Here is a 21,792-nt window from a genome sequence, read left to right as displayed (position 1 = left end):
AATACCAAGTTTTAAAATTTATAAGTTAGCCATCAAACCCACATTTCCATATGCAATCAAACACGTCAAGCTTGCAAACGGAGTCAAATGAAGAAAAAATGTGTGTTAGCATTTTCATGAATAACGTAATTACGCTACAACACAAAAACCAACTTGCATGATAAAATTATGCTAGAGTTTTACAGCTAACGTAATTTTTTATGCTACAAATTTGAAAGTAGCTTAATAAAATGATGCATGAACCCTCCAAAGACCTCCCTAATAATAGGTTTCTTAGTAAACATTTTATTTAAATATTAAATTTTAATTTTAATTTAAACGAGCTGGCTCAGCTCTAGCTGAAACTCAAATTTTAGCTCATTAGAAATAAGTGACCTCGTTTAAATTCGAGCCTAGCCGAGCCCAAGCATGAGCTGGCTTGGCTGATGACTCGATTCCTTTGTTAAGCATAAATACAGAGGATAATGCATGATCCATTATAAAGATCAAAATGATCAAAGAACCACACAACCAAAAGCAAACATAACTTAAAACAACTTTCATAACGAAAACACGAAAACCATCCCAATCCTGAACAACAAAGCAGCACCTGAAAAAGCCCGAAAGCCGAGCCTCAAACTCACAACATCCTAAATCTACATTCGAAACAGGTACTTGAAACGAACAAACAGCAGAAACATAAAAAGTACTTGTGTGTGTATTTAGATATCGAGCAGTTGATAAGTTAAGGTGTATTCAGTGCATGCTGGGGCGAGGTGCACGTGGGCGAACCGGAGTTTTAGAAGGGCTAACGCTGCAATTTCATAAGATAGTAAGGGGGTGTTTGTTTTTTCTTCAAACATCTTCAAGGGAGCTAATGTCTGCAGGCGCGCAGACATTACCCTTGAAGACTGTTTGTTTTTTTTCTTAAAACAGATCTGAAGTTATCTTCTTTCATCTTAAAAGAAAAGCAAGGAAATCTTGCTTAAAACATCTTCACAAAAAAACCCTACTCTTCTCCCTTTGCAGCCACCCTCTCATCCACTGCTCCTACCACCGTCCGCCAACACCACCACCCACCGTACGCCGCCACCACCACCCCCGTACCCCGCCGCCACCGTCCACCACCATCCACCGCCACCACCACCGTCCACCACCCACCATCCATCACCACCACCGTCCACCACCCACCATCCATCACCACCACCGTCCGCCACCACCACCACCATCCATCACCGCCACCACCACCATCCATCACCCACCACCACCACCATCCATCACCGCCACCACCACCACCATCCATCACCGCCACCACCACCGTCCACCACCCACCATCCATCACCACCACCGTCCACCACCCACCATCCATCACCACCACCGTCCGCCACCACCACCACCATCCATCACCACCACCGTCCACCACCCACCATCCATCACCACCACCATCCATCACCACCACCACCATCCATCACCGCCACCACCACCATCCATCACCCACCACCACCACCATCCATCACCACCACCGTCCACCACCAACCAAAACCATCCATCACCACCACCATCCACCGCCACTACCCACCGTCCGCCGCCACTACCACCATCCACCACCACCACCTTCCACCACCCACCAAAACCAAATCGGCATGGCAAGCAAAGACTAAAAACTAGATGTAACTTAAATAAATGACTTCTATCTTGTGAGATAAGTTTGACAGTTATGCAGACAGTATCAGCTTATAAAAACAAACAGTCTTATATTTTCAGCTTGCAGATCTTCAGACCACATCTTCAGTTGCAGACATGAAAACAGATGAAATCAGCTTGCAGACAGTTTATGTCTGCAAAAACAAACAGCACCTAAATCATGTTTTCCAAATTGAAAATTGAAAGTTTAAAATGGAAAAAACAATAAATATAATTACCTTATGGGCAATGATCCCAACACTGCACCACTACAGTTCAGTGCTGCAATGGCACTCTCGGCCTACAAAATTAATACCAAAAGTTTAGAACTAATAACAATTCACAAAAGAAGAGCAAGAATCATTGTTCATTATCACCAACCAAACGGTTAAAACAAACAAAAAAAAAAGAATTTGCACCTTGTGTGCTTTTGACTACAATGGTATTAAATAAATTAACCAGTAAAACCGGTTACAAATGATGGTGTTGACGTGAACACCGCATAGGGCCTGTAAACGAATAGTGTTCAGTAAACCATTCATTAACCGTCTGGCAGGAATCTCGTTTATATAATAAACGATCAAACATAAACAAAAGATTTTGTTTATTTAGCTGAAGAAGGAACATGTGCACATGTTTCATTCGTTCATCTATGTTCGTTTATGTTCGTTACTTTACGTTTGTTTAAGTACATTTGTTTACGTTTGATAATATATCCATTTAATGTTTTAGGCCCATTACAATTTAGTCTACTTTTAGTAACTTTTAAGGCCCGATATTGTTGTTCACATTTACTTTTAATTGGTTTTAGCTCAATTATGTTCGTTCGTTTACACGGTTAACGAACGAACAGAAACAAACAAACACACACAAGAACCCCTGTTCGGTTAGTTGTCCGTGTTCGATTCAAGTTACACGAACGAACACAAACATGCTGTCCGTTTTCATTCGGGTAGTTTACAAGCTTAACATTCCATCAACATATGTAACCAGTATTACTAGTCTAGAAATGATTTCTTCACATAAATTGAAATCCTTGTAATATTGACAAAAATATTGATATAATTAATTTTGATTCACAAGTTAAACAAAACAGTGCATGGATTTAAACAAACAAAAGCAACTAATGAGTTTATAAAAAAAATTACCATCACAAACTCCACAAAGGCGATACGAGTTGAATGATTATAGTCTCCTAGCAACCTCAAGCGGTAAACCTATAAAACAACAATTCAATAATAAACAAATAACAATCATAGTTGTTAATAGTGAATAGCGGTCAATAGCGACAAGTTACCTATAAGCTACGTAACTAAATAGCGGGCGCTATTTGATGTTTAACGTGTTAGGAAGTTTTTTTAAAAAAACATTAGGGTTTATTCACAAATTTAGGTTTTTACGATGCAATTGGTGAAAATCGGTGCTGTTTGGTCAATTAAAATGCCTAAAAATTTGGTTTATAACATTAAAACGCAAAAAAAAAACCTAATTGTCGCTATTTCACGCTAAACATCAGATAGCACTAGATCATCGCTTCGCTACGCTATTAAAAAATAGCGCTCGCTATGAGCGCTATTAACAACTATGATAACAATTAATAATTAATATATATAACCAACGAACCTCTCCACAAAATGATTCAAAAAACAGTTTCACATCTGCCTGCGTAACCTGCTTCAAACAAAACAAAGATCACACACATTGACCAATAATAAATTAGCAATTAACATCCATACCAAAATAAAAAAAATCGTCTAAATTACCTTCTTATCAATGTTAGTACAATAGGTAGTCCTTGCACACATTTCTCTTTCATCTTCCGACTAAGCACAAACAAACACGAAAAATTAAATGATTTAGCAAAACCATTAATCATAATTTGTAAAGATTCCATCACTAATGTTGCAAAGAGAATCTCACTCTGGGCAAAAAAGTCGGATTGACAGGTGCAATTGCGGTTTTTGAAGGAAGAACCCTAACGGGATAATACCCAAGCATAGTTCCAGCTAGACTTAGCGCGTTCCTTGCACCCTCTGCAGCCGCAATATACACACATGACGTAACACAAAACAGAAATTATACATATTTAATACTAACGGTTATATCAATATATCGCGTACCCTCGTCGGTGAACTCAATAAATGCGAAACGAAGAACGGAATTCGGGTCACCGCATATACGACAATCCACAACCTAAATGCACCAATCAAAACAAAGGGTCGTAATAAATAATAATAACAAATCACTAACAAAAGAGTTTCCATATAAACATATTTTTTATATATATTCACCTGTCCACAATTGATAAACAGGGTAGCAAGCTGTTCTTCGGTCACCTGCATCCACGCCAATAAAGTAAAAAACTGTAACTATTGTACGTTACTTGTCACTATATATTAGCGATAGTTTACAACTTCCGTTATCAGTACTTTCGTACGACTGTTTACTCCGACTCTCTTAACCACATTTTATGTTACCTTGATTTAGTTACTAAACTTTAACTAAGTATACCATACACACGAATATTCAGCTACATCACTTACAAGGAAACAATATCACTAAACACATTTTCAGCTTTTTTTTCTCAGTTGTGTAAAAATCTACGCGTTTTCATCCAAAAAAAATTATACGTGTTGAACCCCCCCCCCCCCCCCAACCCAACAGTATACAGACACAATTTAAGTTCACCTGCTGATCGATATTGGACACATGAACAGTCCTCCAAATAAAATCTTCGCGTTGCGCCATGGTGGTTCGATTATTCATCCGGCGCTTGGCGTGACCAAAGTTCCCCTTCTAGCACCCAAAACATACAAAAAAAATAATTCAAACATCTTTAAACCATAATAAAATATCACAAATGACAAAAACATAAAAAAAATGGAAACTTGAAGATACCCTTCTGGAATTAGGCCCAGAATTGGCATTCCCAAAAGGGTTTTGGTTGGGCTGCAGCATAAACTCATTAACACCTGAAGAAGCGTGTATCGACTTACTTGTATACGATCAACGTTCCTCGGGTACGAGTGTGCTATATCACCGATGATTTTCCGAGATACGAGTTCTTCCACCTACAAAACGAACAGCACCGTGAGCTTACCCCTCAGAAAGGGACAGAGGGGTCCTCTTTGGGGTAACCCTCCGGTGTAAGAATCAGGTATTGTAGGAGAAGATAATCAGGATGTAAAAATGAGTAAAGGACTTAGAATGTATTTTCTTGCCTCTTTTTGCACTGTTGAGGTGGTGTGGTATTTATAGTATTAGGGTTTCCAATGATTGGGCTCAGACCCAATTAGGGCCTTTTTAGCCTCATCCTATTGCTTCGCGCCACGTGTACTTAGGACACCTGGTGCTTTTTCATTGATTATTCTCTGACCAAGGTATTTCACCTGACCCATGTGCCATCACGTGGTGGCACATGGGCTTTGCTGAGTTGTCCACCCTTCATTGGCAGCTGTCAACATCAGCACATTCTTTATTCCTTAAAAGATACATTCTGGAAGGTTGCCTGATGTTTACAATCATGGTTGTCCTTATCCTGATTTGGATTAGACTATTGTCTCATTTGTTGTGTGTCGCTTACGCGCGGCCTTTATGCGCCTATCCCGGGGATGCGCAAGGTCTTCTCTTTATTCTCACAGATGTTTCATGCGCTTGCGCGTATGTGATATGCGCCACGCGCAGATGTTTCATGCGCTTGCGCATAGGTTTTGGCTTTGTGTCTTCATGACATCCTGATTTCAAGCCTCTTGTCTATATCTTGTGGGTTGACCCGCCCCGCTCGATGTTAAGGCGGGTGCATACCCCTTCAAGCCCCCCCAGTCTAATGTGTGTCTTGTCTTGCGCGAGCGAGGTAAGATAGATATTAGACTTAATAGTTTGCTTTTTCAATAGGGCTTGTTTTTTCTTTTTCTTTTCTTGTATGCGCGTTGCGCGAAATTCCATCCCTTTGGTTAAAACGAATCGTCAATGCACGTGGTTGGTTGGTGTTGACATGCATCAGAAATAGAGACGTTATGTGTCAGACCTTTCGTGTGCTCGAGGTGCTACAGTGGCCTTTCACGTCTCCTCATGCAGTGTCAGGAACACGTGTCGCGCTTATGTTGGCCTACGCTTGCGAGTGGGGGCGCGTGAGCGTATATCTGATTATTACTTGTTTCTCTTTCTCTCCCCTGGGCCTATAAAACCAAACCTTTTGAACGGTTTTTTCTTCATCTCCACTGTCATTTTCAGAGCTTTTGCTTATCATTTACATTCCAATTAAGAGCTTTCGTCTTCGTCCCAGAATTCCGTGCTTAAAGTAACCATATTGTTCGATTCGCAATTGTATGTCTGATAACCCAAACACCACAATTTCCCCTAGTAAAGGCCGTGTAAAATCAGTGGTTATGTCTACTTTGAAGAAAACCGGCAAGGGTATTCGGGTTGCCGAGGCTTCGTCAGAGGAGGGGGGAAAGAATAAAACGGCGAAAAGATGGGACGAGATCCCCTGCAAGTTGAAACAGCCTGAGTTTGATAGTCTCATTGCTTCACAGTGTTTTCTCCCTGAGTATGGTTGTCTGCTCCCGGCAGCCGGGCAGACGGCGGCGGATCCTCCCGCCGGCTATATCTCTTTATATTCTCACTTTTTCACCCGCTGTAATCTTCGTCTTCCGATGACGAGGTTTATAGGTGCGCTCCTCCAATTTTACGGGATTCATATATCTCTAGTCCATCCCTGTGGATTAGTGCGCATGACTCATTTTGAGTTCATGTGCAAAGCTCAGCGCGAGGAGCCCACCCCTCGGCGCTTTCAATTTTTTTATAAGCCGAAAATCCAAGATTCTTGGTTCTCATTCACACCGCGCAGTCAGAAGGTTAAGTGCTGCACTGTTACCTTCAAAAGCCTTCATGACTGGGCTGAAAAATTCTTTTATATCAAGGCTGGTGTTATTCCCATTCGTATAACCATGCGCGCGATTACTTCTGCATCCGCGGATGATGACGTTCTTAAGAATCCATCTGGCGCGTGGGTTAAAAAATTAACTGCTGAACCATCCCCCGCCAAGAATATTTGCGAGGAAGCGTTGGTGGGAGTTGGTATGAGCAAGAGGTGGACTGACAGCGAGACTGAGCCTGTCATCCATGTTGATGGCTCAGGTGGGTTGTTTGTTCATTGCATTAATTTTGCGCGAGTATAATTCGTTTTTCTGATATCACTTGTCTTGTTTTATGCAGAAAGCAATGAATACATCCACGCTGCCTATGACGAGCATACAGAAGGTGGCTCTGTCACCCTGAAAGCTAGGGAAGTTGCTTTCCCTGATCGCTTCGATGATCTGTCGACATAGAATTTTTCTTTGACAGCGATGCGCCTGGTAAGCCCTTGTATTTGTGTTTAGGCCCTTAGAATACCAAATTTGGTTTTAACATTTCTGTTGCGCGTATTGTAGATGCGCTCGATAATTATGAGTTGGAGCCTGTGGAAGAGGAAAGGGAGGAAAAAGAAGCTGAAGCGCGAAAACTCAAGCGCAAGGCTAAAGGCAAGACTGGCGCAGGGGCCAGTAAAAAACAGAAAAAAGATGATGCCTCTGTTGCCCAGAATCTTCCCCCTACTCAAGTGAAAGGACTTGAGAAAACCAAGGGTTTTGCTTCCAAGTTTTCTTCGTCTTCTTTGCCTCAAGGTGTGGGCAGTCCTCCAGTCCACACGAGGTATGGTGCTGCCACCTCATCTCTGCGCGCGGCAGACAAGGGAAGCGGTGCTGCGCATGCTGTTTCGTCTTCTCCAACAGGTATACTTTGTTTATATTTTGTGGTTTTATGAGCGTGATTCCGATAGAGTTATTAATGAATCTTTGTTCACTCAAATGTTTGTAGAGTCGGCAACGTTGGTGGCTCAACCTCAGGCGCAGCAAGGTGCCAAGGCTATGCCAAAAATCGTTTTGAAGTCCTCTGCTTTGCCCACAAAAAGGGGGAAAATGGACTTCATGGCGATGCTTAATTCGCGGACTGCGGTGCGCCAAGGTATTTATTGCGCTTTGATTGTCTGATTTTTTCCTTTAGTTCAAGTCATGAATCATTTCTCCTTGTTGGTTTTTTCATAGGAATTATAGCTGGCACACAAGCTGCTGGTGGCACTGCTAGAGCTGGCGCTGTTAGTTCTGCTCCTGCTCCAACAAGTACCGAATCTCCCCTCATTGGGATCACTAAGGAGCAGGAGACTATATTTCGCGCTACTCTAACAGCGTCAAGACCTCCCTCACCTCCTCCTGCGCGCAGCCCTCCTCGCGAGACTATTTTTGATTCTTCCAAGTCGCAGGAGAAGAGACCTGTTATAGAGGATGACGAGGAGGTTAATTTTGAAAATTCTGATGGTGGCTGCGTAAGCCCTATAAATCTCGTGGCGCAGCCTTTTTCTCATGGGGCAGGCAGGAGCTCATCAGCTGGCGTTAATCTTTCTGCCGGTTCACCTCAGGTATAAGTTTATTTTGCTCCGCTGTGCAGACTTCCGAGTTAGTGTTTAGATAACTAAAACGTTTCTTTGCGTTGCTTTGTGTTTGTAGGGAGCCGATCACATATACCGCCCGAGCTGGAGTATCACTGAAGAGAGCTCATTCCAATCCTTGGGCGTATGTGAAGACTTTTGGGCTCACTCTGTTCCTCCAGCTGAAAGGAGGTTTCAAGAGGACCGCGCTCGCGTGGATTTGCTTAATGACCACCTTTTTGCTGGGTCTGCGTTTTTTGCTGCCTCCCAAGAGCTTCGCAATGATTATATAAAGGTACGTGACGCCCTTGCGGAGGCCAAGCAAGAGGCTAAGATTTCTGCTTGGAATCTTTTTGATGCCCGAGAGAAAGCTGAGAAACTCCAAGCAGAACTTAGCGAGAACCGGGCAAGTTCCAACGCTGCTTTTGTGAAGCGCGGGCTTGAGCTGCAAGCTGCGCGGGAGAAACTGCAAGTGGCAGAGGCAGATGCGGCCAAGTACGCGCGTCAAGCGCGTGACCTGGAGTTGGCAGTGGAGGCGCGTGACCAAACTATTACGCAGGTTAATACTGAAAAATCTTTATTGGAGACTGGGGTTGCGCGCCTGAAGAAAGAGCTCAATGCTGCGCGAGCGGAAAAGAATGAAGCCTTGGCGGCAGCAGCGTCTGACAAAGAAGAGCTATAACAAGTCAAGGAAACTGTTAAGTTATTAAACTCTCAAATCCCTGCTCTTGAGACATCTGTTTCTTCCCTCGCGCAGGACCGTCAATGGCTGATTTCACAGGGTGTGACTCGTTGCGCTTATGCCATGAAATACTCAGACGAGTTTCAGACCCTTGTGATGGACTGTAATGCGGCGTCGCGCTTGGTGGGTCGGGCTGAGGGGTTTAAGGATGGCTATGAATATGGCATGCTAAAGAAGAATCCATCCGACTACCCTTATCAGCTCAACGCTGTCTGCGCTGACATGGCTGAGGTGGGGGAAAAGTACTTGAATACTCCAATTCCCATCCATGAGAAGGTATTTTCACCTTAATGAGTTTACTTGACTTATTTTCATAATCTTTTGTACTTATACTGTTCCTTGTGACTTGCAGATAGCCGCGCTTGCTGACCAGCCCGATCTTGGCGCTATAAAGAAATTACTTGATGAATGTGAAGGGATTGGTGGCAATGATGATGGACCGGCAACGCTACCTCTGCCAGCGGCTCTGGCGTGGCCAAAGGACCTACTCCTGACGCTATCATGACAGAAGACGACTATATTCAAGACGAACAGCTTGATTATGGTAAGTTTGGAGATGACGAGGAGCGGGCTGCGCCAGATGCTGAGGGAGGAAATAATGATGAGGAAGATGAAGAGGCTGATATTAACATAGAGACTTGAAAAACCCTTCTTGTTTTTTTTTTTTTTTTTTTTTTGTGTTTGTAGTTTTTACCTCATCATTTGTAAATTTGTAAACTTCTATGTTTCGGAATGAAAGTTTGTTTTTCCCTTGTTCACATCTTGCGCATTCCCAATTCATCTCTTTATATTGCATGTGTGTGCTTGTTGAATATAAGGTATGCTTACAAATTGAAACTTGAACAAGGTTGTAAGGAAATTATTTTTACTTAATCCTTAACAGTTGTCATATTTCAAGTTTTTTTTTTTGCGATATTCTGAATATGCTGACACGTGCCTTGGCATTTCATTATTCCTCTTTTGCGCGACGTTATCGTGCATTTATTATAAGGAATTATGAATGAGTTTTTTAGCCTTTACGTGTCAGTATGTGTTACTCTGCTTATATCCATTATAATCCTATGCGCGGCCCTGACCTGAGACCTTAACAACTATGCTTTGGCATGTGCTTTGCCTTAGTTGTGCTTAGGTATTTTTATGGTCCAGCTGCGCAATACGTAGGATGGATGCTATGAGTAATTTGAGCTAAGGCTCATATTATTGGGCTAAGGCCCTGACGTTTTAGAGTTAAAACTCGTTAACGAGTCTGAGCTTGAAGCTCGCGCATGTATGTTTTACTTCGTTTTATTTTTAGTTTGATGTCAATACAATGTTGTCATATTGCTCAAAATTAATAAAGGGAAGTGTGAAACATGTATGCAAAAGGTAATAGAACGCATATAGAGCGTATCATTATTCATAATGGCTTAAAAGGCCTTGATTACAAACTTGACAACTTTTACATGAAACATTTTCTAAGTTGTGCTGCGTTCCATGTGCGCGGGATCTTCTTTCCATTTAAATCTTTTAAAGCGTATGCGCCTTTTCCCAATTCTTCCGAGACTTGATAAGGTCCCTCCCAGTTGGGAGACATCTTTCCCGGGGGTATTGCGCGACTAGCTTCATTGTTCCAAAGGACAAAATCATTCTTCTTGAAGTGGCATTCTTTCACGCGCTGATTGTAGTATTTTTCTAGCTTTTTCTTGTATTTGGCTTCACTGATGATAGCCGCCTCTCTGCGTCCCTCAAGCAAATTGAGATCCAACCTCCTTTCTTGCTCGTTATCCGTCTTACTCATCATGAGCACTCTATAGGATGGGCATCCAATCTCTGCTGGAATCATAGCCTCCGTTCCATAGGTTAGGCTGAACTGGGACTCGCCATTGCTGGTTTTTCTTAATGTCCTGTGTGCCCACAGGACATTAGGTAACTCCTAGACCCATGCATGGGACTCTCCCTCCAACCTTTTCTTCAGCCCATTCAGCAAGCTTTGGTTCGCGCGTTCCACTTGACCATTCCCTTGAGGGTGGTATACTGAAGTGAAGACCTGATTGATGTGCAATTCCTTGAACCAACTGGATATCTTCCTGTCAGTGAATTTTTTGCCATTGTCGCTCACGATTTCCATGGGCAGGCCAAAACGGCATACGATGTGGCTCCAAATAAATTGCTTCATTGCCTCGGCTGTAATTTTTGCCAGTGGCTTGGCTTCAACCCATTTTGTGAAATAGTCTAATGCCACTACCAAAAACTTTACTCGCCCTGGCGCTTGTGGTAAGGGACCCACAATATTGATTGCCCACTTGTGGAAAGGCCATGCAGAGGTTACCGGAATCAAGTTGTTCTTTGGCCACATGGTATTTGGCGCATAGCTCTGACACGCTTTGCATTTTTGGATCGCTTTTAACGCGTCCAAGTACATGCCTGGCCAATAGTAACCTGCGTTCATTGCCTTGGCGACCACCATGCGCGGGCCAGCATGTATTCCACAGATTCCTTCGTGTATCTCTCTGATCACATAGCTTGCTTCCTCAGCGTCTAGGCATTTCATGAGTGGTCCAAGATAAGAGCGTCGATATAACGTACCATCGAGCATTTCGTAGTTCTGCGACTTGTGTCTTATCTTCCTCGCCTGTGCGCGGTCGTCTGGTACCTTTCCCTCCTTTAAGAATTCCATTATTGGAGTTATCCATGATGAAGGTGTTGTATGAATTACAAGAACAGACTTCGCTCCCACTGACGGGTTGCTCATTACTTCCACCCTGACATCTTTGCCAAAATGATCGAAGCTGGTTGATGCCATCTTGCTTAGCGCGTCGACAGACTTATTTTCACTGCGCGGAATGTGTATGATTCTGAAAAAGTCAAATTGTTCGGTGAGTTTCTTCGCCTGCTCTAGATACAGAGGCATGGTGTTCTCCTTGGCATCATAAAGGCCATTGACTTGTGCTGCTACCAGGTATGAATCTACATGAGCCTCTAGCTTTTTAACTCCGAACTTGTGCGCGATGCGCAAACCAGCCAGCAGGGCTTCATACTCAGCTTCATTGTTGGTGCTCTTGAAATCCAACCTGATTGCGTAAGTATACTCATGATTTTCTGGATCCACCAGTTTGAGGCCTGCGCCGGACCCTTCGTTGTTTGAAGCTCCATCAGTGAATAATCTCCAAACGTTTTCTTCATTATTGGCTTGCGGAGGGTCTACTTCGCGCTGAGCCTCTTCGACTTTTCCTTTAGGGATTTCTGCGATGAAATCAGCTAAGACTTGTCCCTTGATTGCTGGACGAGGCTTATAGGTGATCGTGTGCTCCCCTAATTCCAGCGCCCATTTTGTCAGCCTTCCTGAGAGCGCGGGACGTCGCAAGACTTGCTGGATGTTGTAATCAGTCAGGACTTCAATAGGATGGCCATTGAAATATCTGTGAAGCTTGCGCGACGCATGCGTTAGTGATAAAACTAACTTTTCTATGATGGTGTAGCGCGTCTCAGGATCTGTCAGCACCCGACTTACATAATAAATTGGTGTTTGGATTCCCTTGCGATCCACCAATAATACTGCGCCAATGGCGCGCTCTCCCGCTGACAGGTACAACGTTAAAGTTTCACCAGGTAGTGGAGCTGTGAGCGCAGGCAGATTTATCAGACATTCTTTTATCTCACTGAAAGCTTGCTCGGCCTTAGGCTTCCACTTGAATTGGCTTTTCTTTAAGCAATTTCTCAGTGTGTTAATGAATGGGGTAGATTTGCTTGCATGGTTTGCTAGGAACCTGTTAATTGATACCAATCTACCATTCAACTTTTGAACTTCCTTCATGGTAGATGGTGAAGGCATGCCGAGGATAGCCTCCACCTTCTCTGGGTTCACCTTGAAACCATCCTTGGTGACCATTACGCCGAGAAATTTCCCTTCTTCAACACCGAATGTGCATTTGCTCGGGTTGAGCTTCATGTTTACTTCCTTTAGGCGCCGAAGGGTTTCTTCGATGTCTTTGAGCATTTATTTTTCCTTCCTGCTTTTAATCACCAAATCATCCACGTAGACTTCTAAGTTTTTTCCAATCTGCTCGTTGAAAATTGCATCCATGAGTCTTTGGTAAGTGGCTCCTGCATTCTTTAAACCAAAGGGCATTTTTGTGTAACAGAAAACACCCTTGTCAGTTCTGAAAGCAAGCTTGTCTTCATCCTGTGGTGCCATTTGAATTTGGTGATAGCCCTTATAGGCATCCAGGAAACATTTGAGCTTAAATGGCACCATAGAGTCCACCTTCATGTCAATGTTTGGGAGGGGTAACAATCTTTTGGACACGCCTTGTTGAGGTCCTTGAAATCAATGCACATTCTCCATGACCCATTGCTCTTCTTTACCATCACAGGATTGGCTACCCATGTTTGATATCGTATTGGGCGAATGATATTCGCGCGCAGTAGATCTTCTACTTGCTTATTCATGGCCTTTGTCTTCTCGTCTCCCATGACTCTTTTCTTTTGAGCAATTGGCTCCACGGACTTGAATGTGTTGAGAGAGTGCTGCGCCAGGTCTCGCGGAACCCCAGTCATATCAGAATGTTGCCGCGCGAAGACTGACATATATGTTGTGAGCAATCTTTTCATTCTCACTCTTGTGTCATCTGATATCGTAGCTCCGATTGTGATTGTTTGTTCTGGGAATTTTGGGTTGAGAATCCATTCCTCTGGCTCGTTGTTTGCCACTGGAAGCTTCATTCTCCCCTCTCGAGGTATACTTATTACTGCGCATAAGTGATCTCGGTACACAAATGTTACTCCTGTTGGTGTTGGGAACCCCAACGCGCCATGCGCTGGTGACGGTATGGCGTTGAATTGGGCAATCGTTCCTCTGCCCAAGATCATACTATGGCATGAAGTGGTGGGTAAGACCAGGAAGTTGAAAATTTCAGCTCGCTTGTGCTTCTCATCCCCCATAGTTAGTTCGAATTGTATCTGACCTAGGGGGTGAATAATTTCGTTTGAGACACCCGAGATTGGTGCACTCACAACTTCAAGCCTTGCTTGGTCTTCTGGATCCAACTTCCTGAAACATTGCTCATACATGATGTCTGACTCACTACCGGTGTCCACCAGGACTCTTGACACCTCATAATGAGCGATGTGTGCAGTGATGACTAGAGGGCTGCTGATAGACGGGCCTCCTCTGATTCTTGGAAAGATTACTTGTTGCTCGCGCCAATCCCCTTGGATTTGCGCGCTTCTCTTCCTCGATCTTTGCCCTTGCCTTCTTCCTTCAGCTACACAGATTCTTTTGAATTTTTTACTGGCTGAGGCTCCGTCTGGTTGTTCGTTCTCTGGTCTTGGATTTTTTACCAGGTGAGCCAACTTGCCTGATTTCACATCTTTTTCGATAGCATCCTTCAAATGATGGCATGCATCAATGTTGTGCCCTTTGGATTTGTGAAACTCACAATATTTGCCACTGTTCGGTGGTCCCTTATGGAGTAATGGCCTGTGGTTTTTAAACTGGACATTCTCTGTTCTTAACACTTGCGAAGGCGTTTTGGTGATGGGAGTCCATATTCTTGGTAGAGGTCTGTTAGGCTCTCTGCCGCCTTCCTTCTTGTCACCTTCTCCGCGATTAAGAATTTCTTTTTGGGGTTGGGGTGAACTTTGTTGCGCTTGCTTTTCTGTAGGAGAATAATTGGTTTGTTGCAACCTGGACCATACGGAGTTTTGTTTGCGCCTCTTTTCATTGTTGCGTGGTGCTTTTGTTTGATGCCCTTTATCTCTTGCTCTGTCTTGGGCAATTTGTTTTTCATTTCGCGCGAAGACTCGCGATGCTTCCATAAGCTTAGCCCAAGTGGTTGGCATGCCTTCTCTGCTCACGAGAGCTCTGCGGAGTTGATCACTGCGCGCACCTTGTATAAAGGCCACGCGCAAGAGTTGTTCAGTGATGCCTCCAATTGCAAGAGATTCCTGATTGAAACGAGTTATGTAGTCTTCAATGGTTTCATCATTCCTGCGTACGCAGTGCATGATGTCATCGGGGTTGCGCGTGTGTCTGCGCTGCTGTACAAAGTGAGCCTGGAACTTTTCCAATAGCTCTTCGAACCCATCGATTTGTCCTGTCGGCAAGCTTTCGAACCAGACACGCGCTGCGCCCGTGAGGCAGCGAGCAAACATGTGACTCCATGTTGGCATCGTCCAGCTTTCTAAGTTTCCAATGTTATAAAAACCGTGTAAGAAATCATCTGGATCTGTTGTACCATCGTACTTGCCTAAACCACTTGGCATCTTGGTTTTGTGTTGAATGGGAGCCTTCGCAATGCGCTCAGCGAACTTTGAATGTTTTACCAAGATGGCTGGCCTATATGGTGTGGTTACTTCCACTTGCTCTTTCGCTTGTGGGTTGTATGGTGTGTATAAATCCATATCAGCTTTGGCTCCAGGTGCTATGTGCATGTGTGCGCGAAGCTGTGAACCTCCTGCATGAGTATCTCGCGTCTTCTTCATGCTGTGCACCTCTTCCTCATCACTAATATCAGCTTGTTCGGTGTGAACAGAATGACCGTCTTCCAGCGCGCGCGTCTTTTTTGTTGTTCCCTGAATGGTTTGTTTATCAAATGCGAGCCTTTATGTTAAATCGGCTAACTTTTTGTGTTTTACCAACTCATTGTATTTGTCCATTAAACGCCGTTGTTCGTTTATGAGCCATTCTTTAGGGTCATTGATTTCAACTTCCGGGCCCATTGGTCCTTTTTGTTTTGCACCAGTCAGATTTTGGAACGTGAGATCGTCTGGGGGAGTTTCAGTTTGACTATGAGGTGTTGTGTTGAAGGGATGGTTACTGGTGGTGCGCGCAGTGTCACGCGGCGCCCTCAGAACCTGATGTCCCTCATTAACATCCTCAAGCTCATTATCCTCCAGAACTTGATCATTGTTTCGAACACCGGAAACCATGGTGAAGAGAAAATTGATGAAATAGTAGTTTTGTTGCCGTTGTAACAGGTGATGGCGCCAATGAAGAAGGGTGTATCGACTTACTTGTATACGATCAACGTTCCACGGGTACGAGTGTGCTATATCACCGATGGTTTTCCGAGATACGAGTTCTTTCACCTACAAAACGAACAGCACCGTAAGCTTACCCCTCAGAAAGGGACAGAGGGGTCTTCTTTGGGGTAACCCTCCGGTGTGAGAATCAGGTATTGTAGGAGAAGATAATCAGGATGTAAAAATGAGTAAAGGACTTAGAATGTATTTTCTTGCCTCTTTTTGCACTGTTGAGGTGGTGTGGTATTTATAGTATTAGGGTTTCCAATGATTGGGCTCAGACCCAATTAGGCCTTTTTGGCCTCCTCCTATTGCTTCGCGCCACGTGTACTTAGGACACCTGGTGCTTTTTCATTGATTATTCTCTGACCAAGGTATTTCACCTGACCCATGTGCCATCACGTGGTGGCACATGGGCTTTGCTGAGTTGTCCACCCTTCATTGGCAGCTGTCAACATCAGCACATTCTTTATTCCTTAAAAGATACCTTCTGGAAGGTTGCCTGATGAGTACAATCATGGTTGTCCTTATCCTGATTTGGATTAGACTATTGTCTCATTTGTTGTGTGTCGCTTACGCGCGGCCTTTATGCGCTTATCCCGGGGATGCGCAAGGTCTTCTCTTTATTCTCACAGATGTTTCATGCGCTTGCGCGTATGTGATATGCGCCACGCGCAGATGTTTCATGCGCTTGCGCATAGGTTTTGGCTTTGTGTCTTCATGACATCCTGATTTCAAGCCTCTTGTCTATATCTTGTGGGTTGACCCGCCCCGCTCGATGTTAAGGCGGGTGCATACCCCTTCAACACCAGCAGCAGGAGGAGGATAAGCAAAGGGCGGTAGAATTAAGGGCGGTGGGTTAATACTAAAACTATTGTTAACGGCGAGTGAGGGTGGGGCAAACTCTTCAGCCATGGGGTTCAATTTGGACAACATTTCAGCCAAATCCCTAATTTCTTGACTAAACCCTTGATCACTACCATCGACGGCTTTGCCGTTGGGTTTCCGATCAACGTCGGCTGATTCAACAAGTGTCATGGTGTGGGTATGGGTTTAGGTGGTGTTGTGAGCTGTGAAATGAAAGAAAGATGTGACTTTATATTTATATTTATATATATATATATATATATATATATATATGTGTGTGTGTGTGTGTGTATGTGTGTGTGTGAATGATGATGAAATATGAATTGGGTGTTTGGTGAGGAGATGAATTGGATTGATAGATGATTATTGATTGTTATTGTTACCTGGTGGTGTTGTTGAAGCAAGGAGGCTAAAAATGGAGTGAGTATGAGATCATTGAATTGAATGAATGAAGGAATTCAACTTTGAGATCGTCAGGTGAGAGAGAGAAAGAGAAGAGGTGTACAATTACAATATTATTATACCAAAAATGTTGTTATTGTTATACTATTGTGTTTCTACTTTTATTTATGTGAATGAACTAGGTTAGGAACCCGTGTATTACACGGATTGGATAATAAAAACGGTATAATTAATAAATGTTTTTAAATACGTTATATGATTAAACTTACATATTACATATAATAATGAAAAGTTCATAAATCACTAAAATTACAAATAAATTGCAAGTTTTATATATACAAATAAATTGCTACAATTTTATTGAAACATTAACAAACCATACTTTGTATAGCAACAAAACATATACAAATCATATACAATTTTTTTTATTTAAACTAATTGCTAGTTTTCCTAACCATTGATGAGACCATCTGATGGCTAATTATTGCTTCTACTATTACATGCAATTCACAACAAAAAATAGACAAACTAACCATGATTTAATACCCAACACTTGTCTCATTTATTCAGTTTAATTTGTACATTCATAATCAGTCAAATAGATCAAAAAAGATAGACAAAAAAAAGATTAGCTAAATTCATTTCAGCTCGATTACAAAATAATAAGGCTTTTGTATTCATATGTGACACCCATATTGCTAATCAAAATATTGGACAAGGAGTGTTCCGGTTCCAACCGGTCCATACGAAATTAGTCACTTTAACCTTCTACCCAGCCCGCTTATGTTTTTGATCTTGTAAATAAGGTTTTTTGGTCAAAATAACCTAGAATAATATGATCAATTGGTTTCTATCCAACTCGCTAATGTTTATGATAATGTTTTTATCATGGTAACATCCAAATTTGTTATTAACAAAGGGGATCTATTGCACACAACTTGGAACAAAATATAAACCAAGAGTCAATATATTTTATGTTTGTGAGAAGAGTAAATAAGTCATTTGGGCAATCATAATCAATAAAATGGGTGGTGCAATAAACATGACTTTATAATATGAATCAAACTCACTTAGTTATAATCCACAATAAGGCTAGATAAAGAATAGATAGGATAATGATAAGGCTAGATAAGTAATGTTTTAAATCTTAATTAAATTTTAGCTTTAAATTAATAAATTTAATTAGAAATTATAGGTTAATACATGAGAGTGCCACTTGGCAAACTATTAGACCAATTAAGAGGTTTGTGGTTCAACCAATATTTTTGTTTATTATAATAGTAGATATCACAATTCTCTATTTACTTTTTATTTTTCTTTCCCCTTTTATGTTATTCTACTTCAACTACTATACGGGGTTAATGAAACGGAGGATATGGTCCAACACGTTTTTGTTTCATGTGGGCTGTTTTAGAGGGTCTGGCAAACAATTTTACTTTAGTGTAAAGTTTCTTACACTAAAAATAAATATATATATATTTTTTAATTAAATAATATACTATATACTTTTATCATTATCATTATCATTTATCTTTACTTCACTTAGAGCATTCCCATCCAGATCTCCATCCCTATCTTTATAATTACAATACAAAATATTATATTTCTCTTCCTGTTCAATTAAATAATATTATTTTATACATTTATCATTACAGCTTTCTCTCTCCTCTACTCACAACTAATTCAACAAATATCAAAAAATAAATAAGGACAAACAAAGTTTCCCCAAATTTATAAAACATCATTACATTTTCTCTATTCACCCTATAATTTACACTAATAAGAGCATTCCCATTAGGTTCCATATTTCTATCTCCATCTCTAAAATTTAAAGAAAACATCTAAAAAAATGGCTCCAATCCATTCCCCATCTCCAAACTCTATCTCCAAATTTTAACAAAATGCTATAGTAGATCTCCAAATTTAGAGCAATGTCAAAGCACTCCATTTTCAACTCCCTCCTTAGTAGTTAAGATATAAATGGAAGAAAGAGAAATAAATAATAAAAAAAAGAATATAAAGATATAAATGGAGAATGGGTTGTGGGAGGTTTTTAAAAAATGGTGTATAAATTTGAGAAATTGTGGTTTTTGGTTAAATTTTAAAGATGAGGATGAAGAACCCATTGAGAATGCTCTAACCACTCAAAACCTCACCCCATAATTTACAAACTCTTCTCACAGTAATATAGGGAATGGGTTGGGAATGCTCTTACAATTACTTTTAAAATATATTAAAAAATTTATAGGGTATGAACAGTAACTTTTTAAATATACAAAAATCACTGGATTTCTCTCGCATTCACTCACAACACCCTAAACCACTTTCTATATTATAAAAATTGTGTTCACATTTTATGATGAATTGAATTTAAATGTCTCTGATATCCATCATACTCTTGAACTACATAACTTACTAATACTGAACTACATAACTTACTAAGTTCTTTTATTTAATGAATCACAATTCCCTATATACTTTTTTAACTATTTTCTTTGTTATTTTATATTTTCTTTATTATGTTCTTCTTTAACTACTATCTGGTGTTGGCAAGACGAAAAAGGCCGAGCACATTTTTCTTCTCATGTGGGTTGGCTCAAGCGATGCGCTTATGGCAATTTCACTTTGGTGTAAATTTTCTTATATTTTTGTCTATATTCGAGATATTCATAAACTACACAAGTTCACTAAGTTATATAGGAGAAAGGCAAAGTCTTTTCATGTCGTTTGTCTAGTCTCATTGTGGTGCACGGATGCTTATGGAAGGCGCACAATGATAAGGTGTTTAATGATCTGGCAGTAATGGTAGATATTGTGGTGAAGTGACATTAAAGGTTTTGATTATCTTTGGGTTAAAAATAGGTTGAGAGGATCTCTTTTGATATGGACTAATTGGTGTGGTGGTTTCATTTTATGATGGTGTTGATTGGCTTTTGGGTTGTGGGTTAAATTCTGTACCGCCTCGTTTGTATGTGGTAATATATGTTAATAAATTGCTTTTGTTGGTTGTTAAAAAGAATGTATCTGTATATGCCATAAATAATCAAGAGTTTTTACTTGACATGAGGTGAGTTTTTACTTGACATGAGGTGTTTCTATTTTAGCAACACATGCATTTTTAGGTATGTTTCAACCACATAATTCCTTAAAATAGGACATGGTATCCACTAAATTTTTATTGTTTATCTAGTTTATTTTAGTGTATTAACTTTTTGTTTATTTAAAACTAGCACAAAGTTATGCGTGGGATAGACGTACCCCCCCTTACTTCATTTTTACTAAATATACTTCCCCCTTGAACTTATTACATAAATTACAATTAGCTCTTAATATTATTTATATACATATTAGTCCCTACAACATTACTTTCATTTGATAACTTCCACTACATATATCAAATTAAAAACTATCAAATATTACTATTAATTTATTTTTTTTTAATATTAATATTATAAATATTTATATATCTTTTTTTTTTAATTTTAATAGTATATATATTTATAATATCCTTATTTTACCACTTTATCTTTTACAAAATAAACCAAAAATCCAAAACCCTAAACCCGAAAACCTAAACCCTAAACCCGAAACCCTAAACCCTAAACCCGAACCCTGAAACCGAACCCTAATCTCTAGACCTGAAACCGAACCCTAAACCCGAAACCGAACCCTAAACCCTAAAACCGAAACCCGAAACCCGAAACTGAACCCTAAACCCTAAACCCGAACCCTAAACCCTAAAACCGAAACCCGAAACCGAACCCTAAACCCTAAACCCGAACCCTAAACCCTAAAACCGAAACCCAAAACCCAAAACTCGAAATCATAAAAAGAAAACACAACTTGTAAAAAAATAATATTAAATCCTTACTTTCGTGCTAATTTGGTAATTATATGATTATAAGGGTTAATATGAAAGTTGGTTTTTCCAAGGGGAGGGAGCGTATGACAAGCAACCAGGGAGGGTAAATTTAGCCTAACCCGTTGTTTAATTTATATTCTTTATACTCGTGTGTGTTTTATCACTAATATATCCTTTTGAAGTGCAAAACTAAGAGAAACATTGTTACGCCTCATATCTAGTAACTTTTGCACTGTATAGATACAACTAACGTTGATACTACCTTTAAAATTAACTTCATACATAAAAATTCAATCAGTGTATAAGGATATAATATATTCCTATATGGTTGAGGGTCGTGATATTTAATGTCAATTTTCATATGTAACATTTTAAAAATATTTATTTCTACTAAATAAACAAATTTCTGTTTGATTTTTTTTTTGTAGTGAATCGATATACACCATTTGTGTAAGAGCATTACTAGTTCATTTCATATATTTTTTTATATAATTTTAATTAAAAAACACAATTACAAAAATTTATCCATCATTTTTCAAAAATCTTTCACATTCTATTTCCTATTCATATCCATAAATTCTTGTTTTTATTATTTTTTCTCTTTTGTCTTGTTATATAGTATATGGTGATTGTGAGATTGTTGATATATTATATGATATTGATCAAAAGTGAGACTCTAAATTTAGATTTTTTACTTTAGTTGTCATATAACTCATTCATATAACAGGGAATAGATTGAAGAGGTGATTTTGATGGTTTTTTCAAAATTCACCATAAATTATATGAGTTTAA

At 40.6% G+C, this 21,792-nt stretch overlaps 1 protein-coding gene and 1 long non-coding RNA gene across 3 annotated transcripts; one reads left to right on the top strand and one right to left on the bottom strand.

The window, feature by feature from the left end:
• Nucleotides 1–537: 537 nt before the first annotated feature.
• Nucleotides 538–16,961, bottom strand: LOC143542084 (polyadenylate-binding protein-interacting protein 11-like). 2 transcript variants are annotated; one of them, XM_077034750.1, is made up of 11 exons: nucleotides 16,677–16,961; nucleotides 4,561–4,635; nucleotides 4,351–4,455; nucleotides 3,954–3,998; nucleotides 3,783–3,855; nucleotides 3,583–3,695; nucleotides 3,426–3,485; nucleotides 3,286–3,333; nucleotides 2,811–2,879; nucleotides 1,902–1,963; nucleotides 538–793 (listed from the first exon to the last, which is right to left on the bottom strand). In XM_077034750.1, exons 1-11 carry the CDS (start codon nucleotides 16,905–16,907, stop codon nucleotides 736–738), a joined length of 939 nt encoding a protein of 312 aa, XP_076890865.1. In that variant the 5' UTR covers nucleotides 16,908–16,961; the 3' UTR covers nucleotides 538–735. The 2 variants fall into 2 exon arrangements, with proteins under 2 accessions (XP_076890865.1, XP_076890864.1); XM_077034749.1 differs by having other exon boundaries at nucleotides 4,351–4,458; nucleotides 4,561–4,634; nucleotides 16,679–16,961.
• On the top strand, nucleotides 4,560–17,245 carry LOC143542085 (uncharacterized). The gene is made up of 3 exons (XR_013136848.1): nucleotides 4,560–4,646; nucleotides 16,694–16,910; nucleotides 17,096–17,245. It is a non-coding gene; the product is annotated as an uncharacterized LOC143542085 (long non-coding RNA).
• Nucleotides 17,246–21,792: the final 4,547 nt, after the last annotated feature.

Source organism: Bidens hawaiensis, unplaced genomic scaffold (genome assembly GCF_021521415.1).
Source record: "Bidens hawaiensis isolate Kalapana, Puna unplaced genomic scaffold, B.hawaiensis_p1.1 tig00012747_1, whole genome shotgun sequence".
Lineage (NCBI taxonomy): Eukaryota > Viridiplantae > Streptophyta > Magnoliopsida > Asterales > Asteraceae > Bidens > Bidens hawaiensis.
Note: the sequence above shows the minus strand (reverse complement) of the source record. Positions and strands in the feature narration are given on the sequence as shown.

Excerpts from the sequence above, each read along its gene's own strand:
- LOC143542084 (XM_077034750.1), bottom strand. The coding sequence starts at position 16,907 with ATGACACTTGTTGAATCAGCCGACGTTGATCGGAAACCCAACGGCAAA. Across the intron at positions 3,999-4,350 it reads TGTCCAATATCGATCAGCAG|GTGACCGAAGAACAGCTTGC; the intron begins GTGAACTTAAAT and ends GCGTGGATGCAG. Across the intron at positions 3,856-3,953 it reads TGTTTATCAATTGTGGACAG|GTTGTGGATTGTCGTATATG; the intron begins GTGAATATATAT and ends TGGTGCATTTAG.